The 13,331-nt window shown below is 41.1% G+C and overlaps 1 protein-coding gene across 3 annotated transcripts in view; it reads left to right on the top strand.

The window, feature by feature from the left end:
- LOC110500612 (Kv channel-interacting protein 4) overlaps window positions 1–13,331 on the top strand; it is a 232,830-nt gene that overhangs the window by 127,012 nt on the left and 92,487 nt on the right. Inside the window, exon 1 of one of the 3 annotated variants that reach the window (XM_021578067.2) lies at window positions 8,513–8,692. The exons of the other annotated variants lie outside the window; for them this stretch is intronic. Coding sequence (XP_021433742.2) covers window positions 8,635–8,692 — 58 coding nt within the window. The 5' untranslated portion in view covers window positions 8,513–8,634. Of the gene's footprint in view, window positions 1–8,512; window positions 8,693–13,331 lie in introns of those variants that run through there. 3 annotated transcript variants of the gene reach the window in all.

The following is a 13,331-nucleotide window of genomic DNA, read 5'->3' as shown; positions in this document are numbered from 1 at the left end:
GAAGATCTGGACTGTGCAGATGACCTCTGTCTCCTTGCAAGTCCTCATCAGAACATGCAGGCAAAAACTCAAAAGATGGCAGATATCACACAAATGGCAGGCCTCAACATCAACATTCAAAAGACAAAAGGCATGAGAATGAACGACAAAATCAACACACCAATCAACGTCAACAACACTGCCCTGGAAGAGGTGGACGAGTTCATTTTGGGAGCAAGGTGACCAAAGGTGGCGATTCCATGAGTGATGTGACCACTAGGCTCAGTAAAGGGAATCAGGCCTTTGCCATGTTAAGACCTGTATCGAGAGCCAAGGTATATCAGCCTACCACTCAAAATCAGCGTTCTCCGATATAGGTCAGAATGTTGGAACATCCCAGCTTTTATTAACACAAACTGGAAACATTTCAAAACAAAGCACTGAAGAATCCTGTGGATGTGTTGGCCAAATAATATAATGACTATGGCTGGGACATGTATGCAGATTACCACCGGATCGCACACCATGTGATTGCCCTATGCTGGACACCAGATGGGAGGCGAAAGCCAGGACGCCCAAAAGAGACATGGAAAAGTTAAATCGAAAAGGAGATAGTGTGGCCTGATCTGCGGAACCCTCAGCAAGAAGGCTTCAGACCTGAAGCAGTGGCGCTCTCTTGTGGCCGCCTTATGTGCCTCAAGGCATGAAGAGGATTAATTAAGTAATATAATGAAAAGGTTATCTTGACTCTTGTAGAATGACATGAACAAGCAGAGGGTATACATCGTGGCTGTGACCTTAGGACCTTTTGGCCATATTGACAATATGTTATTTAGCTGAGAGTCTTTCAGTATGGTATTTCTCTTGTCCTTTGGTCCGGAGACCAAATTGGAGATTTTTGGTTTCAACCCTGTGTCTTTGTGAACGGATGATCTACACATGTGTATTTCCCATCGTAATGCATGGAGGAGGAGGTGTTTTGATGTGGGGGTGCTTTGCTGGTGACTCTGTCTGTGATTTATGTAGAATTCAAGGCACACACATTCTTTAGCGATACACCATGTCAGTTTTGGGCTTAGTCAATGACCCAACACACCTCCAGGCTGTGTAAGGACTATTTTACCAAGAAGGAGAGTGATGGAGTGCTGCATCAGATGACCTGGCCTCCATAATCCCCCGACTTCAACCAAATTGAGATGGTTTGGGATGAGTCGGACCGCAGAGTGAAGAAAAAGCAGCCAACAAGTGCTCAGCATATGTGGGAACTCTTTCAAGACTGTAGGAAAAGCATTCCAGGTGAAGCTTGTTGAGAGAATGCCAAGAGTGTGTAAAGCTGTCAAGGCAAAGGGCGGCTATTTGAAGAATCCTCAAATATAAAATATATTTTGATTTCTTGAACACTTTTTTGGTTACTACATGATTCCGTAATTGTTATGTCATAGTTTTTATGTCTCAGTATTACTCTACAATGTAGAAAATTGTCAAAATAAAGAAAAACCCTTGAATGAGTAGGTGTTCTAAAACTTTTGACCGGTAGTGTAATACCAAAAATATTAGTCATTACTGATAATGTTTAGTTGAATGAGGTTCAATTAATCAGCTTTGTTCCGTAGTAGTTTTGTCCCAAATGGCACCCTAATCCCTACAAATTGCACTACCTTTGACAAGAGCCCTATGGGTCCTGGTCAAAAGTAGTGCACTATATAGGGAATAGGGTGCCATTTGGGACCTAAACCATGTCTGATACAGTAGAATGAACAAGGTGAGATACAGAAGAGACACACGTTGAGTCAGTCAGCTCATTGAGCATGATGAAATGAGACCGCTTTCCATTCTCTGTTTGTACATTGGAAACTGTGATAACTGCCAGAGCGGAGCTAGATTTTAATGGCGTTTCTGAAAACGTCTCTGAAGCCTATAGCTCCATCTGTTGTCCAAACATCAGCACTACACCACAGTTGCGACTGGCGGCTGTTACTCTTGTCCCCATAGCCTCTCTAGACATCTATAGAAGTTGGGGAGGATTATATATGTAATGGCTGTGTTCCGCATGAATTACTGTAGTTTACATTGGATGCAACGTTAATCCTGGTAGTTTGCTACATTATTATTCAGTAATATTACAGTCTGAATTTGTTTTGAGAATAGTATCTATGAACATGAGTAGAACCCTATTGTGGGTAAAGCTGACGCACTGAAAATGTGAAACACATTCATGTCAAAATGTCCTGGTCCCTGACACGACCCCAGAAAAAATGACTGGGAACATAGCGTGCAAGTGTTAATTACATGTCCTGAGGCATATGCTACATGTACACATGTACTGTATGCCTCAGGACACAGTCTGTTCCAAAATGATTGGCACCCTTGATAAAGGTGAGCAAAAAAGGCTATAAAATAAATAAGACAAATTATTGGCAGCCCTGTTTTCAATACTCTAGTGCTGTCCCCTTGCAAAGATAGTGACACTGTACCTTTGAAATTGGAGAACACGTTGTGAGGTATCTTAGATAATTCTTCCATACATAATCTTTCCAGAGCCGTGATATCCTTCGTCTTTTATGGGCTGCCCTCTTCAATTCTCATCTACACACAATGACAAAGTGTAAACTGAAGTATCACATTTACATAAGTATTCAGACCCTTTACACAGTACTTTGTTGAAGCACCTTTAGCAGCGATTACAGCCTCGAGTCTTCTTGGGTATGCCGCTACAAGCTTGGCACACCTGTATTTGGTGAGTTTCTCCCATTCTTCTCTGCAGATCTGCTCAAGCTCTGTCAGGTTGGATGGGGAGTGTCGCTGCTTAGCTGTTTTCAGGTCTCTCCAGAGATGTTCGATTGGGCTCAAGTCCTGGTTAGGCCACTCAAGGACATTCAGAGACTTGTCCCGAAGCCACTCTTACATTGTCTTGGCTGTGTGCTTAGTGTCGTTGTCCTGTTGGAAGGTGAACCTTTCCCCCCCAGTCTGAGGTCATGAGCTATCTAGAGCAGGTTTTCATCAAGGATCTCTCTGTACTTTTCTCCATTCATCTTTCCTTCAGTCCTGACTAGTCTCCTAGTCCCTGCCAATGAAAAACATCCCCACAGCATGATGCTGCCATCTCCATGTTTCACCGTAGAGATGGTGCCACGTTTCCTCCAGATGTGACGCTTGGCATTCAGGCCAAAGAGTTTCATCAGACCAGAGAATCTTGTTTCTCATTGTCTGAGAGTCCTTTAGGTGCCCTTTTGAAAGCTCCAAGTGGGCTGTCATGTGCCTTTCACGAAGGAGTGGCTTCCGTCTGGCCACTCTACCATAAAGGCCTAATTGGTGGAGTGCTGCAGAGATGGTTGTCCTTTTGGAAGGTTCTCCCATCTCCACAGAGGAACTCTGGAGCTGACGATCTTTCCTTCTTAATGCATTAGAGCCAATCAGTTGTGTTGTGACAAGGTAAGGGGTGGTATTCAGAAGATAGCCCTATTTGGTAAAAGACCAAGTCCATATTATGGCAAGAACAGCTCAAATAAGCATAGAGAAATGACAGTCCATCATTACCTTAAGACATGAATGTCAGTCAATATGGAACATTTCAAGAGCTTTGAAAGTTTCTTCAAGTGCAGTCGCAAAAACCATCAAGCGCTATGATGAAACTGGCTCTCATGAGGACCGTCACAGGAATGGAAGACCCAGAGTTACCTCTGCTGGAGTGGATACATTCATTAGAGTTACCAGCCTCGGGTAATTGCAGCCCAAATAAATGCTTCACAGAGTTCAAGTAACAGACACATCTCAACGTCAACTGTTCAGAGGAGACTGTGTGAATCAGGTCTTCATGGTCAAATTGCTGCAAAGCAACCACTACTAAAGGACACCAATAAGAAGAGAAACACAAGGAATGGACATTAGACTGGTGGAAATGTGTCCTTTGGTCTGCAGTCCCAATTGGAGATTTTTGGTTTCAACCGCTGTGTCTTTGTGAACGGATGATCTACGCTTGTTTCCTATCGTAAAGCATTGAGGAGGAGGTGTTATGATGTGGGGGGGTTTTGCTGGTGACACTGTCTGTGATTTATTTAGAATTCCAAGCACACTTAACCAGCATGGCTACCACAGCATTCTGGAGCAATACGCCATCGCATCTGGTTTGCGCTTGGGACTATCATTTGTGTTTCAACAGGACAATGACCCAACACACCTCCAGGCTGTGTAAGGGCTATTTTACCAAGAATGAGAGTAATGGAATGCTGCATCAGATGACCTGGCCTCCATAATCCCCTGACTTCAACCCAATTGAGATGGTTTGGGATGAGTCGGACCGCAGAGTGAAGGAAAAGCAGCCAACAATTTCTCAGTATATGTGGGAACTCCTTCAAGACTGTTGGAAAAACATTCCAGGTGAAGCTGATTGAGAGAATGCCAAGAGTGTGCAAAGCTGTCATCAAGGCAAAGGGTGGCTATTTGAAGAATCTCAAATATAAAATACATTTTGATTTGTTTAACACTTTTTTGGTTACTACGTGATTCCATATGTGTTATAGTTTTGATGTATTTACTATTATTCTACAATGTAGAAAATAATAAAAATAAAGAAAAACCCTTGAATGAGTAGGTGTTCTAAAACTTTTGACCGGTAATTTAGTACTCTCAGTAATTCACATGAAAAATATTACTCATTACTGATAAGGGTTAGATGAACGAGGTTCAATTAATCAGCTTTGTTCCATTGTCACTATGTCCCAAATGGCACCCAATCCCTACAAAGTGTACTACTTTTGACCAGAGCCCTATGGGTCCTGGTCAAAAGTAGTGCACTCTATAGGGAATAGGGTGCCATTTGGGGTGCAAACAATGTCTGACACAGTAGAATAAACAAGGTGAGATACAGAAGAGCCACACGTTGAGTCAGTCAGCTCATTGAGCATGATGAAATGAGACCGCTTTCCATTCCCTGCTTGTACATTGGAAACCGTGATAACCGCCAGAGCGGAGCTAGATTTTAATGGGTGTTTCTGAAAGTGTCTCTGCAAATCAAATACGTGTGGCACCCACTGACTGGGTCGTCTGTGCAATGAACTCAACTTCAACACAGCACCTTGCTTTATTCTGACATACTGTTGAACCAAATCGAATCAAACAACCTCTAAGGAAAAAATCATGTTGTTTCTGTGAAGGCATGTGTTCTCTTTCCTTGATATCAAAATCTGTTCGATTTAGCTTCTTTTAAAAATCATGATAAATCACACAACTATCAAAAAATGTGTAGGAAAAATATGCAAGGAGAGTGATTTTCCAACAAATTGAGTTAGAACCTGAAATGGAACACTTTGAAGTTTGTGGAAATATGAAAGGAATGTAGGAGAATATAACACATTAGATCTGATAAAAGATAATACAAAGAAAAAAACAACCGTTCTTTTGTATTGTTTTTTGTACCATCATCTTTGAAATGCAAGGGAAAGGCCATAATGTATTATTACAGCCCAGCTGCAATTTAGATTTTGGCCACTAGATCTCAGCAGTGTATGTGCAAAGATTTAGACTGATCCAATGAACCATTGCATTTCTGTTCAATTTGTTTTATCAAGACTGCCCAAATGTGTCTAATTGGTTTATTGATAACTTTTCATGTTCAAAACTGTGCACTCTCCTCAAACAATAGCATGGTATTATTTCACTGTAATAGCTACTGTAAATTGGACAGTGCAGTTAGATTAAAAATAATTTAAGCTTTATGCCAATATCAGATATGTCTATGTCCTGGGAAATGTTCTTGTTACTTACAACCTCATGCTAATCGCATTAGCCTACGTTAGCTCAACCGTCCCATGGATGGGACACCGATCCCGAAGAGAAAAACAACAACACAACAAATTAATTTGACTTATGAGCGCAGTGTGATTAATAGTCAAGAATCATTATTCTCTGGCAATTTAGGTAGGGACAGCAGCTTGTGACAGCATGCCATTTTAGAGGTTTACCAGTTAAAACAAGGGGCATGATTCTGACATGATATCTCTGCACACAGATGAAGTAAGCCTTACTGCAGATGAAATGACGATGATTGATCTAGTGAGGCATCTAATCTTTTTTATTAATAGAAGGCATTACGGTGTCAAAATAATGACTTTGCCCTTGGAATGATCCTCGCTGGGCTACTGTAGATCAGGAGCAGATGCAATCAATATTGCATTTTTACATTGCTAGTCAGAGGCTACATTCAACAAGCATCAAGACTTTTAGGTCCACAGGCTCAGTGGATGGCAGGGTGCTTGAGGTGTCGCCAGAGCTAATGCACCTAAAGAGGTAGCTGCAGACAGCAGTCAAGATAGGATGTGGTTGCCCCTAGACACACTAATCTAAGGTCAGTTTTGTTTTTACCCCCTGATGATTAGGTTAAGGATTTTGGGGAAGATAATCTGATTCCAGATCTGTGCCAACAGGCCACAGTGAAGAGCTTTGAAACGGGATGTACCATTGAAAGTCTTGTTGGCCCAATACTTCTCTGCCACTGATGGGTTGCTTCTCATCCTGCATGTACTATTCTCCATTCTCCTGCAGTTTGGGATTATTGCGAGCCTCGCAGTTATTAATATCAATGCATTTCACTATTTAGGAACTGTCTGTGGTTCCGGGCAGTTAGGAACTGTCTACAGTCCTCAGTAGTTACGAGCTGTCTGTGAAGCTGTTTACAATAAGTTATTAGAAGTGCATTTTCTTAGTTTCTTTTGGGCTGATCTTTTGTCACTTCATATATTGTATATTGATCAGATGTTGAACCAAGCCTAATCCATTTGCAATGCAAACATTCCAGAATTTAATTTAAGATAAACCTTTAAATCCAAGGGCTTAGTGAAGATATTGTCCAACAAATTACAATCTCTTTCCCACTGTGACCAACGGTCTGAAAAGCACCACTGGAGGCAAAGAAAATACATTTTAAAGTGACAGCAGCCTTACGAAGTAGCCCTATTCCCTACCACAACAAAGCTATCTATTTCTCTGAGCTGGCCAGAGTGGTTCTGGCTGTAATTTAGTTTTCAAGCCCCTGTAGCTCGGACTCTGACTCCTTGAGAGAAACCCAATTGCAATGTAGATCCAGGGCAGCGAACGACACAAAGGACCTCTGACCTCAAGGATGGCCACACTGCCAGGTAGATTTCTATGTTAGGGGTCTCCATACTGCTCTTAGTCCTTGCTCATGCCATGCTGGGAGTTGTTTTCATCATCCCCAGCCCCACATACTTGCTTCTACCTCAGACTCTTATTTGTCGCAGGCCCCAGAACAGCAATGTTAACACCGAAGAGGAAGGAAGCTGAATAATGGGGTGGGGAGATTGGTACTTGACTGTGGGCGGTTGTGTGGTGAATTGGACCACCAATGTTCTTTGAAAAGACTGCCAAGGGTTCTGAGGGTGTGGCAGAGAGAAGTTTTTTAAAATGTTGTTGTGTGAAAGGGAACAGTCGTCGAGAGTGCCAGGGATATTTTTAAGGTGCGAGACCATGTCAGTCCTTCGTCTTCTCTGACCATCCATAAAGGCTTTTGTGTCCACCGCAAATTGGCAGGCAAAGGGTCTCCTTTAAAAACTTTAAATCACATTTTGAGGGAGTCTTTGGAAAGGTTTGCCTTTTAAAACACGTCTCTCTTCCTGTACAACCTGTTGATGCTAGATGTTTTATGCTCTCTGCATATCAATCATATTTCTCAGTCTTTTGTGCGTTTTTGATTACATGTTTCCCATTGATGTTCCCTTGTATTATGAATGTTGTGATTGCAATTACAGGACTCAATGACTGTGATTGATTAAATGAAATTCCGCTTACATAATTGGGATTTAAAAAAGAATACTGGATTACTGTATTGAAGGTAATTCGCAGCAAGGTATGTTATTCCATTGTAATTTCCCGGATCTCATCGCATCCTTTGAAAAACATGTCTATGTTGCATAAAGAATCAGAATACACTGGCAGAATCGGAAAAATAGGTGTCTCCTCACCCATGAATCTGCTTTTTAAAAATTGGTTCCCCCTTTGAGGATTGAAATGGTTCAGATGGACGTAATTCTCAAGTGATTGCCTCGCTTGTAATTTAAATATCTACAGTGGCGGTGGCTGCCTATGGGTTTTCCACTCTCTTTCACAGCATGGGGGCTATAGTTAAAGGAGACCTATTCACTAATGGCAAGCAACAATATTTATGTTTGAGTTCCCTCCCTCCTATTTCTCCCTCGATTCCTTCCCTCTGTGAAAGGGTATCTGTTGAAATAGTGGCCTTACTATTCCCCACAGCGAGTGCCTGGCTCCTGCTCAGAGAGGTCAATTAATCTCGTAGGTGCTCAAATGGTACAAAGTAGCCAGGCAGCACAGCAGCACTCTCCTCCGAAGCAACTACTTCAGAGAGAAAATGAGGAGGGGGGGGGGGGGGGGGGATTAAAAACTGAAAAAGGGAGGCACGAGCGCTCGACTCCCCACTTCACACCCTTGTTGAGTGCCCAGCCCACTAAGCCTGGGTGGATAAAAGGGGAAGCAGGGACCAGAGACTGTTGTAGTTGCAGCTCACCAGCTCTACTCTGCTCAACTCACAAGCCAGCAACCTGTGATAGCTGTAGCTTCGTCAAAACTAGCAGTAGCACAGGACTTCTGGATCACTGATCAAGACGGGTACAGGGGGGCAGCATGGGTGCTTTGATGGTCATCTTTTCGCTTCAGAAAGATCAGAGGCGCAAAAGGACAGGTAGGCCACGGTGTGTGTGTGTGGTTTGTTTGTTTCTGAGGGGGGGGGGGGACACACAGGACGGTGGACTTTTCTTTAGAACACGTTTTTGTTTGATTCTTAAAGGCACAGTGTAGACATCTGTCATTTTCCTATGTTTTATATAACTCTATTAGGCAATATATCACAGTTGAATGATTTACTGTACAATGCCTTCAGTATTCACTTTTTCCAAATTTTGTTGTGTTACAGCCTGAATTGAAATGGATTATATTTCGATTTTTTTTGTCATTGGCCACACACAATAACCCATAATGTCAAAGAGGAATTATGTTTAATTAATTAAGAATTCAAAGCTGAAATGTCTTGAGTCAGTAAGTATTCAACCCAGTTGTTATGGCAAGCCTAAGTAATTTCAGGAGTAAACATTTGCTTAAGTCACATAATAAGTTGCATGGACTCACTCTGTGTGAAATAATAGTGTTTAACATATTTTTTTACTGACTGCCTCATCTCTGTACCCCACACATACAATTATCTGTAAGGTCCCTTAGTCGAGCAGTGAATTTCAAACAGATTCAACCACAAAGATCAGGGAGGTTCTCCAATGACTCGCAAAGAAGAGCACCTATTGGTAGATTGGTAAAAATAAACGAACATTGAATATATATTTGGATGGTGTATCAATACACCCAGTCACGAAGATACAGGCGTCCTTCCTAACTCAGTTACCGGAAAGGAAGGACTTTAAAACAGTTACAGAGTTGAATGGCTTTGATAGAAGAAAACTGAGTCTGGATCCACAACATTGTAGTTACTACACAATACAATGAGTGAAAAGAAGGAAGCCTTTACATAATACAAATATTCCAAAAACATTCATCCATTTTGCAATAAGGCAGTAAAGTAATATGCAAAAGATGTAGCAAAGAAATGAACTTTGTCCTGAATACAAAGCTTTATGTTTAGGGTAAATCCAACGCAACACATCACTGAGTACCACTCACCATATTTTCAAGCTTGGTGTTTTCTGCATCATGTTATGGGTATGCTTGTCATCAGCAAGGACTAGGGAGTTTTTTTTTGGGGGGGGGGCTAAAAAGAAACGGAATAGAGCTATGTACAGGCAAAACCCTAGAGGAAAACCTGGTTGTCTGCTTTCCAACAGACACTGGGAGATGAATTCACCTTTCAGTAAGACAATAACCTAAAACACAAGGCCAAATATACCAGTGAGTTGCTTACCAAGGTTACATTGAATGTTCCTGAGTGGCCTAGTTACAGTTTGACTTAAATCTGCTTGAAAATATATGGCAAGACTTAAATGGCTGTCTAGCAAAGATCAACAAACAACCTGACAGAGCTTGAGAAAATAAAAATATTGTACAAATATTGTACAACCCAGTTGTGCAAAGCTCTTGGAAACTTACTTAGAAAGATGATTCTAACATGTATTGGGAATACTTCTAAAATTAGATTTCTGTATTTCATTTTCAATTAAACATTTCTAACATATTTTCACTTTGTCATTCACATCAGAATCCAAAATATAAGACCGTTTAACTCCATTGTTTGTTAACAATGTGATTGTAAGCAAACACTGTACAGCTCCAAACATAGTTAAAACTATAATTGTGATCTCATGGTCAATCCCTGCATCCAAAGCTCTGTCTTTTAATTTGAGAGTGGTTCAATTTCTCCAGGCCCATCCCTCAGCTGTTTTTAGTTGCTTTGTGCTGTAAGAGAGACTGAATGGATCACTCCCACCCTAAGTCATATTAAATTGAAGTATTGTAATACAGGTTGAAGGTTAAATGAATGGGGGTGCTGGTTAACTCTGTTAGGCAATAGATCACAGTTTGGACAGCTATATGCATTTTAAGCACTTTTCACCAGAACCAGAATGGAGCACATTGACCAGGCAGGTACAATTCCCCTCCGGCATAACATTTTATGAAACGCCATAAAGTCTAAAGCTGAAATCAAGATATGCTAATCTCCAAATTGGATTACTACTCACTGTGCTCAGCATTGTAATGAGCTATTGTATTATTCTAGTCTGTTATTTTGCATGTGTGTCCATGTCTATCCATATATAAGATTTGAAGTTGAGAGTTCAAACCCAGCCTGAGCTCCAGCTCCTGGGACCATCACGGTGGATGGGAGCGACGATGAATTGGGCCGAGTCACTGCGTGGTAAACGCACAGGCCCTTAGGCCCGCAGTGCCACTCCACTACCCCTTCTAATGCCTCACACTAATTACCATAGCTGTTCTCATCCACATGTGAAGAGAGACGCTGTTTTAGTTAGCGCCTTGCCAACCGTACACTCCAACTCCACTCTACTCCATACAGACCCACTCTTAATGGGTATGAAGCTTTTCAAGTGTCTCAAGATGAAAATATGCGACTGTAGGCTAGTTATGGCGGGTCAATATGATGGTAGGGTCCACAAGGATTCTATGAATCAGTTTTTATGGAGTTCTGAATGCAATTCTATGGGTAGGGCTAGATCTATTGAGCATTTTGTTCTAGACTGTCTTGTTCAGGGTTTGTTTGTCAGTGGGTTTTGAGCTACTGAAGTATTCCAAGGTGAAAAGATGTTGGGGTTAGTTATGGGGGTTTCATTATGATTGTAGTTCTAGGCTAGATGTAGTGGGCTTGTTGTCGTGGACGTCATCTTTACAGGGTTGTTTGTTAGTGGGGTTGGCGTAGGAGTGCTGTGCACTCAACGCATTGCCTCTCAGATTGAAACTACAAAACATGAAGTGACTCAAGTCCTCAGTGGGTAAATGCGTGTCTGTTTTGTACTTTTCCAATCTGCCAAATTGAGGTGAATGGTTGTATAATTAAGCAGTGAATGTTTGCACCCCTGCACTGTTCATTTGGTGTGTTTCATTTTAAAATAATGGTAAATCTCTCTCAAGAAAAGCTAACTCAAAATTGATCATGGCGTACCACGTACGAGTGATGCGTGACCTAATACTTGAAGACTTGCATGAGATCCTTGATATAATGCCTAAGCTTTTGGTCCTGAGACCTCATTAAGTGAGTTGATAAAAAAAAAAAAAAAACATGAACCTTTCTTGATGTACTCAGAGGACCATTGTTAGGATGCTTTAACTACTATAAAAATGGTAGAGTATCAGATACTCAACACGAAGGTCTGACTTCACTATTACCGAAACAGGACCCAGGTGGTAAATATAAATCTCCAGTCCATTTAAAAAATTGGAGGCCCATAATAATAATCTTAGCAAAAAACGGTGTCTTTAATTTACAATCTGTAAAAACTTTGAGAATAGAAAGGTTCAGAACTGTTTTGAAACCTCACCGCACAGTTGACAAATATACATCAAAACTCGGTTCAGAGATAGAAGGGATGGGTTGAGGGGAGCTGAAGGGTGAGAAAAAGAAATATTTTTTAAAAGATAACTAATGTAAAATATACTTTTGTCTGTAAAATGTATATAGTATGTATGAACTGGAAGTAGACGCCTAAGTACTGTTGTCAATTAGTTTCATCCTATTAGGTTAGGGATGTAGGGTTAGAGGAAAATAATAAAATAAGGAAAATACAAAGAAAAATATATTTACCCCAAAATATTTAGAAATGTAGGGGGATTAGAAATGATACAGATAATTACATTGACAGAAGCCACAATATATCTGCAGTATTAAAGCTGATATACCTCCTGAAAGAAAAATGAAAAAAAGCATATCACTGCTAATATTGCTGCAGTATTCATAGCCATACTCCTGTATATTTTAATAATTACGCTACACACTCATACGGTATAATGGAGTTATCAGTATGCATACATTGCACTGCTTCTCTTAAAGGCCATGTGTCACAAGTCAACATCGAGAGGTCAAGTCAACATCGATCCACATAGAGCTAGTCAGGTTCCTTGTCCCTCAAGAGATTTAGTTTAGTTTATTAGGATCCCCATAAGAGAATGGCCCAAGAGATGTTGGTTGATTCAAAAACTTACCAATCTCATTCATTTGTGCACCGTTAACTCTTTGAAGGAATATGCTTTGAATATATGTACTGTATCTACACATTGTGTTCACATCAGACCTCAACATTGGGAAATTGGCAAAACCAGATGCATAGGATTGCAGACAGAAGATTGATCCATTGATATTTCAAAGCCATGGTGTCTATTAATATGAGATGATTAAAGAGATTTTCATAGTCTCTCAAATATCCATACTTGTTAAATGTAAGTACTAACAGAATAAGTGATCCAAACACCTATCATAACCCCTCATAGTTCATCCCTAAGAACTGTCACTTTTGAAACGTGTTGACACTGCTAAATTAGCATTTAAATTGAAATGGCAGGGTCACAGAGGTTGACTTGTTGCTACAAGCTTGTTTTCATTCTTAACGTTGAGTGGCCCTCGACAGGATAGCTTACTTCCTGGAATTAATCACTTGTCTCCTTGGGGTACACGGGCCAATATTATGGAGGCTTCCTAAGACTGGGATTAATGGCTAGCATCCCTCTTAGGGGGCCCAGCAGGTGCAGTAGGAAGTAGGCTTAGCCATGCACAGACAAGCCTAATCCCCACTGAACAGGCCAAGACACATCATGGGGCACTCTGACAACCTTGGGGCAACAGTTGTTTATCCTGACCCCAATGTACAGTG

The sequence above is a fragment of the Oncorhynchus mykiss genome, chromosome 21 (genome assembly GCF_013265735.2).
Source record: "Oncorhynchus mykiss isolate Arlee chromosome 21, USDA_OmykA_1.1, whole genome shotgun sequence".
NCBI classification, from domain to species: domain Eukaryota; kingdom Metazoa; phylum Chordata; class Actinopteri; order Salmoniformes; family Salmonidae; genus Oncorhynchus; species Oncorhynchus mykiss.
The sequence above is the reverse complement of the archived record's forward strand: the minus strand, read 5'-3'. Positions and strand labels throughout refer to the sequence as shown.